This window comes from Oncorhynchus keta, chromosome 30 (genome assembly GCF_023373465.1).
Source record: "Oncorhynchus keta strain PuntledgeMale-10-30-2019 chromosome 30, Oket_V2, whole genome shotgun sequence".
In the NCBI taxonomy this organism is placed as follows: Eukaryota; Metazoa; Chordata; class Actinopteri; order Salmoniformes; family Salmonidae; genus Oncorhynchus; species Oncorhynchus keta.
In genome coordinates this window covers 51,240,706-51,261,154 of record NC_068450.1, presented here as the reverse complement: position 1 = coordinate 51,261,154, position 20,449 = coordinate 51,240,706, and the positions used below count along the sequence as shown (strand labels likewise).

The window sequence follows — 20,449 nt, the reverse complement described above, 5'->3', positions numbered from 1 at the left end:
AAATTCTACTTGAGTAAAAGTATTTGGTTTTAAGTATACCTCAGTATCAAAAGTATCAGATTTCAAATGCCCTATATTAAGAAAAGCAGACTGCACCATCTTCTTGTTTTTTTAAATATACAGATAGCCAGGGGCGCACTCCAACACTTACAAATGAAGTATTTGTGTTTAGTGAGTCCGCCAGATCAGAGGCAGTAGGGATGACCAGGGATGTTCTTTTTTAATAAGTGCATGAATTGCACCATTTTTAACGAGTACTTTCGGGTGTCAGGGAAAATGTATGGAGTAAAAAGTAAATGATTTTCTTTAGGAATGTAGTGAAGTAAAAGTAAAAGTTGTCAAATATAAATAGTAAAGTACAGATACCCCAAATAACGACTTAAGTAGTACTTTAAAGTATTCTTAAGTACTTTACACCACTGGGGACAGCCTAATCTAAGCAGGGTCTTTGATGCCTTACAACTTCCACTTCTTAATAATCGTCTTGACCGTGCTCCAGGGGATATTAAAGGACTTTGAAATATTTTTTATACCCATCCCTTGCTCTGTGCCTTTCCATTACTTTGTCCCAGAGTTCTTTTGAAAGCTCCTTCGTGCTCGTGGTTGTGTGTTTGCTTTGCAATTCACTACTCAGCAGAGGGAACCTACAGGAACTGCTGAATGTTTCCTGAAATCATGTTAATCACTACAATTTAACACAGATGGAGGCCAATTAACTTGGTGTTTGATTTTGAAGGTGATTGGTTACACCTGAGCTAATTTAGGCTTGATATTACAAGGGGGTGGACACTTGTCCAACCAAGCTATTTAATTTTTTTATTGATAAAAATAAATCAATAAAAATCTGAATATTTCTTTCACTTGGAAGCTATGGGTAGGATGTATCGATCAATGGAATAATAAACTATTTCAAGCCATTTTCATTTCAGGCTATAAGGCAACAAAAGTTTACCATTTTGAAAGGAGGTGTAGATTTTCTACACCGTCTCTTTGATTCCTCATGTCTCACCATGTTTTAGGCTTTCCATCTTCCAACCCCTGATATTCCTCATATCAGAGACTCTGGGGGCTTGGTTGATGCAGGCCCTATGTATGAGAAAGCACTGTCTGAGGAGATGGCCAAACTACAGCGGTTGTATGGTGGCGGTGACCTCACTGACTTCCTCGATTTTCAAGATCCCTGATGAGTCAATTGTGTGTTCATAAGTATCAGTCCTTTGTTTCGTTTGGTAAGATTTGGTTGTAAATTTAAATTACATTTAAAAAGCCAGGTCAGTCTAGGCACATGTTCTACTATCCTTTGATCCTCTGTGATGCACTTTAGATCCAGAATGTACATATTAATTTAGGAGCATAGATTTCACATTGTACTGTGTCACTTTTTTTCTCTCTTGTCCAAGTTAGATGATTTGTCCTCAAAATTATCTTCACTCTGTCACTCTCTTTTGTCTGTTAAATCTGACCAATAACCATTTTTTATAAATGATATGTTTTAGTATGGGTAGTCTCTTTGTTTATAAAGTAGTCATTGCATCAGAAATATAAAACACATGATGTCAATTATTAGGGATAACTTTTCAATTCTGAATGTTTTTGTAGTTTGTAGGCCTAGTCCATTACATACCATTTTAAATGTGTATACATTTGATGTAATATAAATAATTTGTCATCATAATTTAAGCATAAGGGGCAGGGTATCGGCCTCCAGGGGCGGGACAAGGCATGTTCAGAATTGCTTCTCCTCCCACATGTTGAATATTAATGAGTGAAAATAGTCTGCGAGCCTATACGTAGTGACGACACACGAAAACTGCGGGCCCGGATTGCAGCAGCCCCTTGTCACTGTGACGAAGATTGGCACTAAGGTAAGCTGTCACTCAAATTCCTCTTTTTTTTCGTCGCCCATCAATCTAACAATCGACGCTACATGCTCGAATGCAATGGCTCGCAATGGAATGAGCCAATGTGCACTTTGCAGAATGAACAGTGAGCCAAAAGACTGATCACACATGAAGGCAAGCTGTTGTGACGAGAGAAAAAAAGATGTCCGCTTATTTGGAAAAGGCGCATTGGAAAGGGTGAATGAGAAGGCCAGGCGTGTGTTGACTAATCTACAGACTACTGGACATTCGAATGTTATTAAGAGAGATACCTATCGATGACCGCAACATCGACGGGATGTGTGCTGTTGACAGTGTTTTATTTGTTCAACATTTGAAAGCACCCATATTATATGATACATGTAGCCTGAGCCGCTATACGATATTTAGACAGCGAGGGTAGGATAAATCGGTAATCAAATTGACACGAAATTGTATGCACGTTTGTTTGTTATTAGAAACACATTTGATTTATTCCCTTATTTTTCCACATGAATACGGCTGGCTAAGGAGAGATTAATGGGCCTAGTGTCACAGTTTAGGATGATGCTTGGTGAACATTACGAACTGTAGATGCACAACTTCTGCGTTTAATTATTTAATCAAAATATGTGCCCGGAAGTTAGGGCTACTGACTGTACAACATAACCCCCACGCTGCGCCCGCGGGAATTGATAACGGCACTGTCTGCATTCCATTCTGATACACGCATACAGTGACCAAGCATTTTACACACCAAAAAACATGAATCCTCATACCCCAGAATGCAAGGCCCTGTGTTGACATAGTGCCCTGACCCTCCCTACGTTCTTCATTGGCTATGTATGTATCATGCAATGGTTATATCTAATCTATGACAACAACAAAAACCTAATCTAAACCCCATGTCTGATGCATGTGTCTCTGTAGGACTGGTAGGCACAGGTCTTGGACTGGAATGCCCGAGTATTGGCATCATTGGCAGCGACCATGATGGAAGCCCATTCGGCATCTCTAGATGAGTACCCGGAGGTGGATGAGGTAAGAGATTGATGAGGAGGAGTGAAGTTTGAACATATGACAAAGTCGGTGGCTATATTCCAATGAATGAGCTGTGTGATATACAGTTGAAGTCGGAAGTTTACATACACTGGTTGGAGTATTTAAAACTCGTTTTTCAACCACTCCACAAATTTCTAACTATAGTTTTGACAAGTCGGTTAGGACATCTACTTTGTGCATGACACAAGTAATTTTTTCAACAATTGTTTACAGACAGATTATTTCACTTATAATTCACTGTATCACAACTCCAGTGGGTCAGAAGTTTACATACACTAAGTTGACTGTGCCTTTAAACAGCTTGGAAAATTCCATACAATGATGTCATGGCATTAGAAGCTTCTGTTAGGTTAATTGACATAATTTGAGTAAATTGGGGGTGCAACTGTGGATGTATTGTGGTGTGGTCCTTCTGTAGCTCAGTTGGTAGAGCATGGCGCTTGTAATGCCAGGGTAGTGGGTTCGATCCCCGGGACCACCCATACGTAGAATGTATGCACACATGACTGTAAGTCGCTTTGGATAAAAGCGTCTGCTAAATGGCATATATTTATTATATTATTATGTATTTCAAGACCTACCTCCAAACTCAGTGCCTCTTTGCTTGACATCATGGGAAAATCAATAGAAATCAGCCAAGACCTCAGAAAAGAATTGGAGACCTCCACAAGTCTGGTTCATCCTTGGGAGCAATTTCCAAATGCCTGAAGGTATCACGTTCATCTGTACAAACCACAATGCCACGGATGTCTCAAGTTTTGAGGGAGTGTACAATTGGCATGCTGACTACAGGAATGTCCACCAGAGCTGTTGCCAGAGAATTGAAAGTGAATTTCTCTACCATAAGCCGCTTCCAACGTCATTTTGGCAGTACGTCTAACTGGCCTCAACCACAGACCACATGAAACCACGCCAGCCCAGGACCTCCACATCCGGCATATTCACCTGCGGGATCATCTGAGACCAGACAACTGGACAGCTGATGAAAGGAGATGGTCACACCAGATACAGACGGGTTTTCTGATCCACTCCCCTACCTTTTTTTAAAGGTATCTGTGACCAACAGATGCATATCTGTATTCCCAGCCATGTGAAAATCATAGATTAGGGCCTCAGGAATTTATTTCAATTGACTGATTTACTTATATAAACTGTAACTCAGTGAAATCTTTGAAATTGTTGCATTTTATATTTTTGTTCAGTATAAAATTACTTGATTACATTATTTTGTTACATATGGGTGGTCCTATTAATCAACCCCATTATCCAGCTGTTGCAAGCACTATGCTCTAACAACTGCGCTACAGAGGACCACTTTAAAAAACAATGTATGTCAGTGAAAAATGAGTCATAGTTGGAATGAGTCTGACCTGAGGCACTGTAGGAAGGGGTCGGGTTCACTGGAAACCAAATGGAAGAAACTGTTGAAACGGGGAAGGACTAGACTGGATCATGAACAGCTTCTAACTGAGTGTAGAAGTTAAGACAGTGTGTTCATCAGGGTTCAATGTGAATGATAAATAGCTAATGCGGTCTCTGTAAGCTGCTGAATTGAGACAGTGTTATGAGTGGAAAGAGACAGACTAGTCTCTTTCTCTCTCCTCTCCCTGGGGCTGGTGTGTGTACTCCTCACCCCACTACCACCCTGAGGGGAGTCATTCACCAACCACTGACATAACTTTACTGCATTTCACTCTCCTATCCCCTCCCTTCTCCTCCACTCTCCTATTTTCTCTGCATTGTATCCCAATCTTCTTTTTACCGTCTTTGTCTCTTTCCTTGGTAAAGGTCTTGGTGCAGATGCGTGTGGGAGCGGATGTGGAGGGGGATCCAGAGCAGAGTCTGAGCGAGGGGGGAGCAGGCAGCCCCTCTGCCATGCAGCCCCAGACGCCCATGGACACAGACAAGCAGGCCATCTACAGGTAGGCGAGTCATGGTACTCCTCCACTCCGTCCTCCTCATTAGAGCTCTTCTCTCTGTTCTCCACTTTTTTTCAATCCATTTTCCTTCCCATGTCCTCTTTATGACTGTAAACTTGTGTAGATGTGCGAGCATCGGTGCATGACTGTGTGTTTATGTGCTTTCATTAACTGCGCCTACTGTAGCGTTAATCCTTTGCACTCGCCTGTGCATCGTAGGCACCCCCTGTTCCCTCTGCTGGCCCTACTCTTTGAGAAGTGTGAGCAGTCGACTCAGAGCTCGGACTGCGTCAGCTCTGCCAGCTTCAATGTGGACATTGAGAACTTTGTCCGTAGCCAGAAGAAAGAGGGCAAGGGCTTCTTCTGTGACGACCCAGATGTGGACAACCTGGTGAGGAACTCTGCACTACCAGGGTCCTGTTCATTTGGGCACGCAACTGAAAACGTTTGAAAATGTTCTGCAACGGAAAAAAAAATACTTGTTTCTTATTGGATATGTCCAGTTGGTCCTTTCCTATTTTAGTCGGTTTTCTTCCTTTTGGTACCTAATGAACACGACCCAGCTCTTACACGTCGTTGTCTGTTTTCGATGTTAAAAGATAATATAACGAAGTTCCACGGCTGTTGTGCCCTTTAACAAACCACTCTTGAATTGCATCTATTAACATCAAGCAATTGAAATATTGTATGTGTGATAGTAAATGTTTTATCAAAAAAAAAAAATCTTTATTGAGAAGAACTGAAGAGACATGACTGACCAGCAAACTGATGTTGAATGAACTAATTGGTAATGGTTAAGCTTAACCCTTGGCTAGGGTCAGGGTTAGAGTTATGGGTTGGCAACATGCCTACTAATGACCTGACCTTTGACCCCAGATGGTGAAGGCCATCCAGGTGTTGCGCATCCACCTCCTGGAGCTGGAGAAAGTGAGTGACTTGTGTAAGGACTTCTGTAGCCGCTACATCGCCTGCCTGCGCACCAAGATGAACAGTGAGACCCTGCTGAGTGGAGGAGAAACTGACAGCCCCTGTTCCCCTGTCCAGATTCAGGTACTCACACGCAGGTTATACACACACATTTTCCTTTCATAGATTATTTGTATCTTTCCCAGAGGGAACTTTGGCTATTGAATTGGGATTAAATGATAAGCACATAATAGTATAATTCACACATTATAGGTATAAATTATACAAGATGAACACAAATTAATGTGAATGCAGTTAGGCTAATTTTGTGTGCGTTTCACCCCCAGACCTCCAGCCCACTGACAGGAACCCTCAGCCCTCAAGGCATTGTGATGTCAGCCTCGGCCCTGCAGCAGGGCAACGTTACTCTGACAACAGTCAATTCTGCTGGCCAAGTGTTAGCAGGTATGTCTCCGTGGCATACCACCTCTACAGGTACCCTCTCCTCTCCGGCCTTACTGTGTCCTTGTTAAGACAGCTACTAGCAATACTGGGTCATATTAATTATGGCACACCGTAGTAAAACATTATTTTCTTAGTTATCAGGTTCAGGTAGTTCCTCCCTGTTTTAATCAGTTTCCTTGAATCTGTGAATGTTGCCTCTTTTCAGAGTTAATTTTAAAGTTGATTATAACATGGTACTTCATTTTGTTTATCTGTCGGCTTCAGCCTCGAATTGTGTGTAGCTAAGTGACCCTCTCTGTCCATTCATTGCCATTTACCAGTTGTTGTTGTTGTCTTAGCTGTTTACCCGTTGTTGTCTTAGCCCTCGCAATCAACACCTGTGATTGCTTTATGCCTCCCTCTAATGTCAATATGCCTTGTATACTGTTGTTTAGGGTAGCTCTCATTTTTTTGTTTTACTGCGGAGCCCCTAGTCCCGCTCTACATACTTCGGTTAGCTCCCTTGCACCACCCCCCACACATGCGGAGACCGCACCTAGCTAAATTGGCGCTTCCAGAGATGCAGCCTCTCTCATCCTCACTCAATGCCTAGGTTTACCTCCACTGTACTCGCACCCTACCACGCCCTTGTCTGTGCATTATGCCCTGAATCTATCCTACCGTGCCCAGAAGTCTGCTCCTTTTACTCTCTGTTCCGAACGCACTAGACGACCAGTTCTTATAGCCTTTAGTCTTACCATTATCCTACTCCTCCTCTGTTCCTCTGGTGATGTAGAGGTTAACCCAGGCCCTGTGTGTCCCCAAGCACTCTCATGTGTTGACTTCTGTAACTGGAAAAGCCCTGGGTTCATGCATGCTAACATCAGAAGCCTCCTCCCTAAGTTTGCTTTATTCACTGCTTTAGCACACTCCGCCAACCCTGGCTTAGGAAGGCCACCAAAAATTCAGAAATGTCCATCCCCAATTACAACATTTTCCATCAAATTAGAACTGCTAAAGGGGGCGGAGTTAGCCTGCAGAGTTCTGTCCTATTATCCAGGTCTATGCCCAAACAATTCGAGCTACTACTTTTAAAAATCCATCTCTCCAGAAATAAGTCTCTCACTGTTGCCGCTTGTTATAGACCCCCCTCAGCTCCCAGCTGTGCCCTGGAAACGATATGTGAATTGATTACCCCCCATTTATCTTCAGAGTTTGTACTGTTAGGTGACCTAAACTGGGATATTCTTAACACCCCGGCCGTCCTACAATCTAAGATAGATGCCCTCAATCTCACACAAATTATCATGGAACCTACCAGGTACAACCCCAAATCTGTAAACATGGGCACCCTCATAGATATCATCCTGACCAACTTTCCCTCTAAATACACCTCTGCTGTTTTCAACCAGGATCTCAGCCATCACTACCTCATTGCCTGCGTTCATTATGGGTATCACTGTTAAACGCTCCCTAAAACACTTCTGCGAGCAGGCCTTTCTAATCAACCTGGCCCGGGTATCATGGAATGATATTGACCTAATCCCGTCAGTAGAAGATGCCTGGGTGTTCTTCAAAAGTGCCTTCCTCTCCATCTTAAATTACCATGCCCCATTCAAAAAAATGTAGAAGAACAGATGTAGCCCTTGGTTCACTCCAGACTTGACTGCCCTTGACCAGCACAAAAACATCCTGTGGCGCACTGCACTACCTCGGAATAGTCCCCGCGATATGTAATTTTTCAGGGAAGTCAGGAACCAATATGCACAGTCAGTTAGAAAAGCAAAGTCTAGCTTTTTGAAACAGAAATTTGCATCCTGCAGCACTAACTCCAAAACGTTTTGGGACACTGTAGAGTCCATGGAGAATAAGAGCACCTCCTCTCAGCTGCCCACTGCACTGGGGTTAGGAAACACTGTCACCACCAATAAATCTACGATAATCGAGAATTTCAATAAGCATTTCTCTACGGCTGGCCTCGCTTTCCCCCTGGCTACCCGAAACCCCGCCAACAGCTCTGCACCCCCCGCAGCTACTGGATCAAGACAGCTGATGTCCTGAAAGAGCTGCAAAATGTGGATCCCTACAAATCAGCTGGGCTAGACATTCTGGACCCTCTCTTCCTAAAATTATCCGCCACCATTGTTGCAACCCCTATTACTAGTCTGTTCAACCTCTTTCATATCGTCTGAGATTTCTAAAGATTGGAAGGCGTCCGCGGTCATCCCCCTCTTCAAAGGGGGAGACACTCTAGACCCAAGCTGTTACAGACCTATATCCATTCTGCCCTGCCAATCTAAAATCTTCGAAAGCCAATTGAACAAACTGATCATCAACCATCTCGAATCCCACCGTACCTTCTCCACTATGCAATCCGGTTTCCAAGCTGCTCACGGGTGCACCTCAGCCACGCTCAAGGTCCTAAACGATTTCATAACTACCATCGATAAAAAAACAATACTCTGCAGCCGTCTTCATCGACCTGGCCAAGGCTTTCGACTCTGTCAATCACCGTATTCTTATCGGCAGACTCAACATCCTTAGGTTTCTCTAATTACTGCATCGCCTGGTTCACTAACTATTTCTCAGATAGAGTTCAGTGTGTCAAATCGGAGGACCTGTTGTCCGGACCTCTGGCAGTCTCTATGGGGGTGCCACAGGGTTCAATTCTCGGGCTGACTCTTTTCTCTGTAGAGATCAATGATGTCACTCTTGCTGCGGGTGAATATTTGATCCACTTCTACGCATACGACACCATTCTGTATACATCTGGCCCTTCTTTGGACACTGTGTTAACAAACCTCCAAATGTGCTTCAATGCCATACAACACTCCTTCCGTGGCCTCCAACTGCTCTTAAACGCTAGTAAAACTAAATTCATGCTCTTCAACCGATCGTTGCCCGCACATGCCCGCCCACCTAGCATCACTACTCTGGACGGTTCTGATTTAGAATACAGTGGGGCAAAATAGTATTTAGTCAGCCACCAATTGTGCAAGTTCTCCCACTTAAAAAGATGAGAGAGGCCTGTAATTTTCATCATAGGTCAAATTCAACTATGACAGACAAAATTAGAAAAAACAATCCAGAAAATCACATTGTAGGATTTTTTATGAATCTATTTGCAAATTATGAAAATAAGTATTTGGTCACCTACAAACAAGCACGATTTCTGGCTCTCACAGACCTGTAACTTCTTCTTTAAGAGGCTCCTCTGTCCTCCACTCGTTACCTGTATTAATGGCACCTGTTTGAACTCGTTATCAGTATAAAAGACACCTGTCCACAACCTCAAACAGTCACATTCCAAACTCCACTATGGCCAAGACCAAAGAGCTGTCAAAGGACACCAGAAACAAAATTGTAGTCCTGCACCAGGCTGGGAAGACTGAATCTGCAAAAGGTAAGCAGCTTGGTTTGAAGAAATCAACTGTGGGAGCAATTATTAGGAAATGGAAGACATACAAGACCACTGATAATCTCCCTCGATCTGGGGCTCCACGCAAGATCTCACCCCGTGGGGTCAAAATGATCACAAGAACGGTGAGCAAAAATCCCAGAACCACACGGGGGGACCTAGTGAATGACCTGCAGAGAGCTGGGACCAAAGTAACAAAGCAGTAACACACTACGCTGCCAGGGACTCAAATCCTGCAGTGCCAGACGTGTCCCCCTGCTTAAGCCAGTACATGTCCAGGCCCGTCTGAAGTTTGCTAGAGAGCATTTGGATGATCCAGAAGAAGATTGGGAGAATGTCATATGGTCAGATGAAACCAAAATATAACTTTTTGCTAAAAACTCAACTCGTCGTGTTTGGAGGACAAAGAATGCTGAGTTGCATCCAAAGAACACCATACCTACTGTGAAGCATGGGGGTGGAAACATCATGCTTTGGGGCTGTTTTTCTGCAAAGGGACCAGGATGACTGATCCATGTAAAGGAAAGAATGAATGGGGCCATGTATCGTGAGATTTATGAGTGAAAACCTTCCATCAGCAAGGGTATTGAAGATGAAACGTGGCCGGGTCTTTCAGCATGACAATGATCCCAAACACACCGCCCGGGCAATGAAGGAGTGGCTACGTAAGAAGCATTTCAAGGTTCTGGAGTGGCCTAGCCAGTCTCCAGATCTCAACCCCATAGAACATCTTTGGAGAGAGTTGAAAGTCCGTATTGCCCAGCAACAGCCCCAAAACATCACTGCTCTAGAGGAGATCTGCATGGAGGAATGGGCCAAAATACCAGCAACAGAGTGTGAACACCTTGTGAAGACTTACAGAAAATGTTGACCTCTGTCATTGCCAACAAAGGGTATATAACAAAGTATTGAGAAACTTTTGTTATTGACCAAATACTTATTTTCCACCATAATTTGCAAATAAATTCATTAAAAATCCTACAATGTGATTTTCTGGATGTTTTTCTCTCATTTTGTCTGTCATAGTTGAAGTGTACCTATGATGAAAATTACAGGCATCATCTTTTTAAGTGGGAGAACTTGCACAATTGGTGGCTGACTAAATACTTTTTTGCCCCACTGTATTTGGACAACTATAAAATACCTAGGTGTCTGGTTAGATTGTAAACTCTCCTTCCAGTTTCACATTAAGCATCTCCAATCCAAAGTTAAATCTAGAATTGGCTTCCTATGCTGCCAAACATACCCTCGTAAAACTGGCTATCCTACCAATCCTTCGGCGATGTAATTTACAAAATAGTCTCCAACACTCTACTCAGCAAATTGGATGCAGTGTATCTGTTTTGTCACGAAAGCCCCATATCCTACCCACCACTGCGACCTGTATGCTCTCATTGGCTGGTCCTTGCTACATATTCGTCGCCAAACCCACTGGCTCCAGGTCATCTATAGGTCTTTGCTAGGTAAAGCTCCGCCCTTATCTCAGCTCACTGGTCAACCATAGCAACACCCACCCGTAGCACACGCTCCAGCAGGTATATTTCACTGGTCATCCCCAAAGCCAACACCTCCTTTGGCCACCTTTCCTTATAGTTCTCTGCGGCCAACGACTGGAACGAATTGCATAAATCACTGAAATTGGAGACTTATATCTCCCTCACTAACTTCAAGCATCATATGTCACTGCAGCTGTACACAGCCTATCTGTAAATAGCCCAACTACCTACCTCATTCCCATATTTGTTTTTTATTTGTTTTTCTGCTCTTTTGCACACCAGTCTTTATACTTGCACATCATCATCTGCACATCTATCACTCCAGTGTTAATTACTAAATTGTAATTACTTCGCCACTATGACCTATTTATTGCCTTACCTCCTTACCTCATTTGCACACTGTATACAGATTTTTATTGTGTTATTGACTGTACGTTTGTTTATCCCATGTGTAATTCTGTTGTTGTTTTTGTTTCACTGCTTTGCTTTATCTTGGCCAGGTCGCAGTTGTAAATGAGAACTTGTTCTCAACTGGCCTACATGGTTAAATAAAGGTGAAATAAAAACATTTAAAAAAATGATAGTGAGTTGCTGAGGGTCCTTGGATCAAGGTGTTAACAAAACTGTGTCATAACTAGTTTATTTGTATGTGTGTTTTGAGCAGGTGGTACAGTGTACCAGCCCATCACAGTAGTCACTCCTCAGGGACAAGTGGTTGGACAAGCTATCTCACCCCAGACAATACGCATCAACAACACACAGGTGAGGAATACGCCACACACACACACAGACAGACGTACGCTCACAGTCACACAAACTACAGGCTGTTCTCTGAATTGACTGTGTGTGTGTGTGTGTGTGTGTGTGTGTGTGTGTGTGTGTGTGTGTACAGCTCCAGTTGCAGCTCAATCAGGACCTGAGCAGTTTCTTCACCCAGGAGGACAGCTCACCCAAGAGCAACAAGAGGGGCGTCCTGCCCAAATCAGCTACCAACATCATGCGCACCTGGCTCTTCCAGCACATAGGGTGAGTGAAAAACACCTCAAGGTGTAAATTGAACACTAGAATACCTTGCACCTCGTACCAACCATTCCGAAGATTAGAATAACTATAACTAAATGTATTGTAACTCAGAGTAAATCTTTGCTAGGTTTTTCCAAGGGTGTCTGCGCATGCTTGCGTGCATGTGAGTGTGCACGTGCATGCATTTGAGAGAGAATGATGGCCCCCGTCACGATGGCTCGTCCCATGATGGCTCGGAGCGGCTGCGTTGACAGAGACTGATGTGTTAGGCCCTCATATGACTGGCCCATGGTCGGCTGGCTAAATGCTAATCAGAGGTTAATCAGTGGACAGCTCACAGGCCCACTGGCGGAAGCGAACAAGACTGGTAGCTCACAGAGACCCTTTGTTCCCTGTGTGTGTTTGTGCGTGTGTGGGTGTCAGTGTGTGTTTGTGTGTGCGTGCGTATGTGGGCGTGTGCGGGTGTGTTTGTGCGCGCGTGTAAGAGACTGTTAACTAACAGCCAGATGTTAGATAATCCTAGCCCTTTGTAGGTTGAAGCGTCTTCACTACAGCTTGTTCCTCTCTGCTTGCTCCTGAGTTGCCAATACTGGCACTCAAGCCTCTGTACTAATGTTGAATCTAAATGCATCCGGATTTGGGACGAAAGCCCAACCTCCTCATACCTCAGATTTTCTCAGAGGAAAACAGGAATTGGGTAAAAAGGTATCCGACTAGTGGCCAGGCTGCTCCGAACTCTAATTCACATAGAAGTGACTTTACTTAATCATCATCCTGTGCTGTTCCCATACAAACTGACCTTTAGTCTTACATCATCCATCCACAGTCTTTCCCAGTACCTACTGGGCTTAATAGGGAGCTAAACACAAACAATAATTTGCTGTAAATGATTGTTTGTATTCTTTACCCTTGTCTCTTTGCATCTCTCTCGCTCTCGCTCTCTCTCTCAGCATCCCTATCCCACAGAGGACGAGAAGAAACAGCTCGCCATACAGACCAACCTGACCCTGCTGCAGGTCAACAACTGGTGAGTCAGAGACTTGTCCTGAAGCCACTGCTGCTTGTCCCGAAGCCTTGGAAGGTGAACCTTCACCCCAGTCTGAGGTCTTTCACACACACACCCTAAACCCAAGTGCAGAATTGTGGCCTTGGATGATTGGCTTAGCCCCTGTTCGTCTCTCCCTCTCCAGGTTCATTAATGCTAGGAGGCGGATCCTCCAGCCCATGATGGACAGCAGTGCGTCGGACACGCCCAAGAGCAGGAAGAGGACTCCCCAGAGCCGGCCCACCCAGCGTTTCTGGCCCATGGCCAACAACATTGCCTCGGCCGGTGTAGGGCAAGAGGTGGCCATGGACGATGATGGTAAATTCCCAGAAAAACAAATATTATGAAAAGTCTGCAAGTCTGATATGCTCCTGTTAAAGTGAGAAATCACAGTAGGAACATGTCAGAGTTGCAATCATGACTTAAAAAAAAATAATCCCCAGTCCTTATTACAGGCTGGGGGGAATGTCATGCTGTGGCTTTCACACCTTGATATGACTTGATCTTGTCCTTAACATACCAGCCGTCTCCATTACCACAATAACCCCGGTCAACTCGGATTGACTATACACTGTCCAATTACGTACTGGTTAGTGGATGTGGCGGAAGCTTGATCTTTTTCCCCTGTGCCCTCAGTTACCATGGTGACGATGGGCATGAGTGTAGACGAGCTGCAGACGCTGACATCAGACGGTGCAACACTGGCCATGCAGCAGGTGATGATGGGAGGACACAGCGAGGAGGAGGAGGGCGAGAGTGAGGAGGAAGAAGAGGAGGAGGGAGGTGACATGGCCGGATTGGAGTGACATACCACTACAGCGGGATGTGATGTCACACCCTCGTGCATGCCTGTGTTTGACAATATTACTCAACACTCATCAGTGTCTAAGACTATCCACACTAGGCCTTTAAGGTCCTACTAGAAACAGAGAAAAAAATATGCTATTTTTATATGTAAAATGTTTGGAATGAAGGCTGTTTATTTTCATTTAGCTTTTTTGCTTAGTGTTTTTATTTTTAGATCTTTTTTTAAAGAATATTTATGTATGAACATTGAATGTCCAATATGGCTGACCTGCTTTTCAAGGTCTGTTGGATTTCTCTAATAATAAAATGTTCAAGAAGGATATCCCTCATCTTTGTTTTTTTGTTTCAGAGTGTAGACGCGGTATTTCAGGGGAGGATATCGAACCGAGGATCTGTTGGAGGATGTATTGATAGTTGTGCAAAGATGTCTGAAACAAGAAATGCACACATGCTTATGAATGCAACATCAAAAAGGAATCATTTGAAAAAGCTTTTTCTTAAAAATACATATTTTTATGGTATTTTCCATATTTCTCTGCGAACACATCTGCTATGTAATGACATATCAAAGTACAAAGTACATGTTACGGCTATTCCATTTGTCTACATGCACCGTTTGTGTGTAGAGATGACATGTCGACATACTAATGAGACCAAGCTTAGGCCAGGATTCAATCTGATCACCCTTTTTGGCTATGCCCCACTTACAGGCGACGTTACCGCGGTCATGGAGATCGCATTCAAAGTTAACACTGCAGATGTCTGCTCAATCGGAAATTACCTTTTAATGTCAACCTTGCTACAATGCGGATCTTCCGCAGTCCGAATTGAATCCTAGCCCTCGTTCATCTCCCCAGTCTTCCATTTGTCGTTCACCATTTCCCTCCATCTTGTTTTTCTGACTTTAAAATAGAGCTTTTGCTCAGCCTCAGATTGTGTCCGTTCACTGTGGTGCAAATAAATAGTGTCTCTGAGTAAAGTACTCTGTCAGCTACTGTATCCTTTGGGTATCAAGGGCTCAGTGCCTCTTCCTTCTGTGGGAATATATCATAGAATGGGAGTATGTCATTTGGATGTTAAATAGACTAACAGATTTGTATATATCAATCATTCATCGCTGACTAATAAACTAAAAAAGGTTTTCCAGCGATTGATTTCACTGGCTGTCTCAAACTTTAAGACTTCTTCACTCTTAAAGGAACAGTTCATTCTGCAACTGGTATAAACTCTTAGTAAATCCAGGCCAAAATTAATTTGGATGTCTCAAAAACATCTGACAAATTATGATTTCGGGGTGAACTGTCCATTTAAACCACGTATCTCTCCTTTGCATAGCAGCCGTAATACTTTTGCAGTACTGTCTGCCACCAGTAGAGTTCATGAGTGGACCAGTATACAGTATCAACAGTAGAATTCATCTGCTGGTGGATCCAGGTCAGAGCGTGGGGAATGCGAGTGTACACGGCAGAATTGTTCCTCTCAGCACAGCCATAGCCCCCGCTCGTGGCCTCCACTATCCCCCTGGGCGCCAAACACGCCAGGATTAGCGGCAGTGCATTTTACTCCACAAACACAAAACACACTGTGCTAACAAACGGTTAAAAGCAGCAGGTGTCCGTCCTAGCGCCTATGAACAGGAAATCGGTTGTCATTTTCTGTTCATTTTCTGACGATTCTACTTGCTGAATCACCACCATTTCGTGATCGCCAACACACAGTGCCCAACCCCTTCTTTTAAACGTTTGTCTTCACTGTGTGCTTTTTTCTGCACTTTGTCCTTTAGACAAATGGTGCATGGAACTCTGAGGACCACTTCTGAAAGATACCTGGCAAGAGTCTTTGCCCCCCTCTAGGTAGCCTGCACAGACCATCCAAGGGGAGACGGCACCCTGGTACACTTTCGGTCCACTGCAGTCCCTGCTGGAGAGCACAGGGACCCGGGCAGAATGCATAGACACACTGGTCTTCCCTGGAAAGACAGACACACACACACACACACACGTGCATGCTTGCGCATCTATTCAGGTGTTGAATTTGACGGCGCCCCACCCAGAGATCCAGCACAACATCCCCTCCTCAAATCTCTCAGCATAGTTCGGCAGGCAGATAGGCTCAACCAGACCTGGAGGAAAAGACTTAGCCAATGAACCTGCTGTGCTCCTTCAGATTTGAGGTGAAGAGCAGTTACACGAAGGGCTCTGTTCAATACGTATCGCGGAAGTTCAGCACTAAAGTCCAGTTGAAATTTAAAGGCAATATTCCTCCATTGGTGGGGACTGCATTCACGGTAAACCTTGCATACTGTATGCCAGCTCGATCAGAAATGTCCTTTGCATTTCTATCGCTCAATCTGTAATGCCTCAGCGATACAGTTTGAATATTGAATAAAGCCCTAAATCACTATCAGTCAGTAGGACAGGCAGAATTGGGAAAGTGACATATTTTTGGTTGTTTTGTGTCCTCTGGGGCTTCCATACCGTGCCGGACCTTGATGAAGCGCATGGAAGGGAGGTAGCTGGGTAGGGTGAGCAGGCCCTGGCTCTTTGGGATGGGGGCAGGTGGCTCCTGGGGCGGAGCGGTGGGTACATGGGGGTCCTGGAGGTCCTGAGAGAAGGAGCCGCTGGTCTGGCTGCTGAGGGAGCTGACATTGAAGGTGGTGGGGATCTCCAGGATTGACAGGTCCTCGTTACTCACAGACTCAACCGCAATACGGACCGGGTCCGTTCCCTCTGCCCCAGACACCTGTATGGAGTGTGTACGAGAGAGAGACAGAGAGAAATGGGGGGAGGGCGCGCGAGAGAGAAGATGAATGGTGGGAGAGAGAAAAAGGGAAAATGACAAAGCGATAGAAAGAAAAAGCGATGAGGATGAGTCTTCCTTGTCAGTTGTTCATTCATCTGAACAGCATTGATGTTGAAACACGCAGACCTCGGGAGGTCAGTCTGGCTACACACCTTACACTCTTCGGCTGATCCATCAGCAGCAGTCTTGTCACTATTAGGCATGGCCATATCTCCTCACCCAGCTAATCATCTTGGCTCCATGGTAGTAAGATGACCACAGTGGAGCGATGGGAGAGTAAGGACTGCACTGACAAACATCGAGGATATAATGCTACTGCCTAGCTGAGTGACTGACCAATTGACTGACCACCACCAATGGAGAACCTGATAGCATAATTTTACAGTAGAGTTTTCAGGGAAGACACTCAGGTCACTATGCTGCTACAGGTGTTGGGGGAATTAGGGAGGGCGGTGGGGGGTCTGGGGTTGTAAGGTGAAAGGTCATAAGCCTGCTTACTGGCTGTTCCATATGATGTGGTCACTCAGGTGTACAGGCTAACAGAGATGGATGTAAGGAGGCCATGCATCTGTGGAATGCTCCCTCATTTGAATTGCACAGTACGTGACTGATCATTGGCGCACACTGTATATGAGGAAGGTTTCTCTAATGTCAACAGTCAAATCTTTGATGCGTACTTATCGGAGTCTAAGTGTATGACTAAAATAAAATACTATACGCTAGTAATTGTGTAGTGAGCAGAGCCTCTAGTGATCGAACGCCACCAATAGCAGTACTGTGTCACCAAGGAGTGGAGGGACAATGAGATCCATTACATCACAGGTCATTAGCTAGTGAGGTTACTGGAGAACCCTTTAGTGTTTGACCCTTTTTCTCTGCTTCCTGTGTCTTGTTTCCTTCGGTGGTGCTTCGGTGTCTATAAGTGTGCGGGTGTATGGCCATGAGCAGTGGCGATTTTAGCATATAAATCTTGGTGGGGCAACAAAAAAAACATGCCAGCAAAGCCACTACACAGCACAACACATTAAACAATAAATTAATTGCACTGTAACGGTGACAAACGGTGCCCACACACTGTTAGGGCCTACATAAAGCAGTCCTAACAGCAGAGCCTTCTTTTCAGCACCATAGACTGAAGCCTTACCACTGCTACACCTAGCTAGCTATCAGCGGATCCTTGTCTGGCAGCGAAACAGTTCATTCAGCCTCATTTACTATCTTTAAAAAAAAAACATAGCTAATATGGCTGACTTGCTTAAACAAATGTTTTTTTTACTGACAATTGAGATGTACAAACTATGGCATAAGGGAACGATGAGCAGATAAGAGGCAATCCGTAATTTCGATTAAGATTAAGTCTAGTCAAAATAATTATTTGTTCAGTACTTTTGAATTGTACAGCGACAGAATTCAGAACATGGGCCGTTCTTACAGTATTCTCCCTGTACACCAAGTCAGAACCATAGGATGAATAAAAGGGGGCATTTAAGCAGACAATGAAAGCTCTTACAATATTTGATTATGACATTTCCATAAAACAGGCTATAGGCTACATGTGCACCCCCAAGTCAGAACAGTGGGCTAAGATATGAGGGGGAAAGGGACCAAATTATTAGGGTGAGGCACATGGGCTACTAACAGCTTACTACACAACATACACTTAGTATTACTTTCTTAGCTGCAGTAAGCATACAGTACATTCAGAAAGCATTCAGACCCCTTGACTTTTTCCAAATGTTGTTACATTACAGCCTTATTCTAAAATGGATTTAAATATTCTCATCAATCTACACACAATACCCCATGATGAAAAAGTGAAAACAGGTTTTTAGAAATTTTAGGGAGGTGACCAAGAACCCGATGGTCACTCTGACAGAACTCCAAAGTTCCTCTGTGGAGATGGGAGAACCTTCCAGAAGGACAACAATATCTGCAGCGACTCCTAAGTAAAAGGCACATGACAGCCCACTTGGAGTTTACCAAAAGGCACTTAAAGTACTCTCAGACCATGAGAAACAAAACTCTTTTGGACTGATTGCCAAGCATCACGTCTGGAGGAAACCTGGCACCATCCCCACGGTGAAGCATGGTGCTGGCAGCATCATGCTGTGGGGATATTGTTCAGAGGCAGGTACTGGGAGACTAGTCAGGATCCAGGGAAAGATGAACCATGCAATGTACAGATAGATCCTTGATGAAAATCTGCTCCAGAGTGCTCAGGACCTCAGACTGGGGTGAAGGTTCACCTTCCAAGGCTTCGGGACAAGCAGCAGTGGCTTCAGGACAAGTCTCTGAATGTCCTTGAGTGGCCCAGCCAGAGCCCGAACTTGAACCCGATCGAACATCTCTGGAGGGACCTGAAAATAGCTGTGCAGCGACGCTCCCCATCCGACCTGACAGAGCTCGAGAGGATCTGCAGAGAAGAATGGGAGAAACTCCCTAAATACAGGTGTACCCAAGAAGACTCAAGGCTGTACTCAATGCCAAAGGTGCTTCAACAAAGTACTGAGTAAACGGTCTGAATACTTTAAAAACAAAACATTTTACAAGCATTTCTAAAAAAAAAACTGCTTTTGCTTTGTCATTATGGGGTATTGTGTGTAGATTGATGAGGTAAAAAAACGATATAATCCATTTTAGAATAAGGCTGTAACGTAACAAAATGTGGAAAAAGTCAAGGGGTCTCAATACTTTCTGAATGCACTGTATCTCCCTGACATATTACATAATTTATGCAGAAGCATACAATACATTTTTGGACTCACCGTTGTGCTATGCTCACTTGAACAGGAGGGTGGCGCAGCAGTCCTTCTTGTGGGCAAATTTTGTCATCAAACTTTGTCATCTGGCATTCTCTGGATTTATGGTGCTTTCAAGACAACTGTTTGAATCATGACGTCAGTGATCTTCAGGTCGAAGCTCTAGAAAGAGGCCCGAGTTCCCGACTTGGAACTTCGAGTTGGATGACCACTGAAAACGTATTTTCCCAGTTGGAGCTCGTTTTCTTCTGAGTTCCCAGTTGTCTTGAACTCACTGAAGTCTGAGATTTCACAGTTCCGAGTTTCTAGTTGTTTTGAACGAGGCAGAAGTCTTGCTGGATTGACAGCATGGCCAATGTATTCAACCTTTTCTGGTCCATGGTGTTACAAAATGAATGTTTATCCTTTTTAGCTTGGAAAACAAACCCTTTCAGACAGATGTTTTAAATCCTTAAACCAAGACTTGGACCACATATCCTCTCAAACGAATAGCAGGGGAAGAAAAATAGTGATTGCTTTGCAACGCTTGCAGTTAGCCAGATTCCTTCCAAACCACTCAATGTTGAATTTGTGATTTCCACCTTGTTGTGTAATGTTTATGGCCAATGACCACAGATACATTTTATCTACAGTATAATTTCTCTTCATATGACAAGGATTGAGAAGGATTTGCCAGTAGATTGTTGACATGATTCATGGTGATGAATGCTTGTTTAGCTTGCTAGCTAAGGTTTTGAATGTATGATGTTGACATGAACAGTCCAATCAAAGCTACGGGAGATATAACTTGATTTGACATCATTTTATCAGTGGCCAATGACCTTGAGCCTTCTTGGATGGGCACTTCTAATGTAAATCTATGGCAGCACCCAAGGGGGCTTGAGCTTTCTAGCTCTCCCTGTAGATTTT

The 20,449-nt window shown here is 44.0% G+C and overlaps 1 protein-coding gene across 5 annotated transcripts; it reads left to right on the top strand.

The window, feature by feature from the left end:
• The first annotated feature begins 1,702 nt into the window (after positions 1-1,702).
• Positions 1,703-14,299, top strand: LOC118363684 (homeobox protein PKNOX1-like). Of its 5 annotated transcripts, none has more exons than XM_035744810.2 (11): positions 1,703-1,865; positions 2,790-2,900; positions 4,710-4,843; positions 5,060-5,231; positions 5,717-5,890; positions 6,094-6,211; positions 11,769-11,866; positions 11,997-12,131; positions 13,078-13,154; positions 13,318-13,490; positions 13,809-14,299. In XM_035744810.2, exons 2-11 carry the CDS (start codon positions 2,850-2,852, stop codon positions 13,976-13,978), a joined length of 1,302 nt encoding a protein of 433 aa, XP_035600703.1. In that variant the 5' UTR covers positions 1,703-1,865; positions 2,790-2,849; the 3' UTR covers positions 13,979-14,299. The 5 variants fall into 5 exon arrangements, with proteins under 5 accessions (XP_035600703.1, XP_035600698.1, XP_035600699.1 ...); XM_035744805.2 differs by having other exon boundaries at positions 6,094-6,241; XM_035744806.2 differs by lacking the exon at positions 1,703-1,865 and adding an exon at positions 1,911-2,015 and having other exon boundaries at positions 6,094-6,241.
• The last annotated feature ends 6,150 nt before the right edge of the window (positions 14,300-20,449 follow it).

Bases quoted from the DNA above. Each gene is read 5' to 3' on its own strand.
- LOC118363684 (XM_035744805.2), top strand. From the start codon at position 2,850: ATGATGGAAGCCCATTCGGCATCTCTAGATGAGTACCCGGAGGTGGAT. The intron at 2,901-4,709 runs GTAAGAGATTGA...TCCTTGGTAAAG, and splicing joins AGTACCCGGAGGTGGATGAG to GTCTTGGTGCAGATGCGTGT. The intron at 11,867-11,996 runs GTGAGGAATACG...GTGTGTGTACAG, and splicing joins TACGCATCAACAACACACAG to CTCCAGTTGCAGCTCAATCA.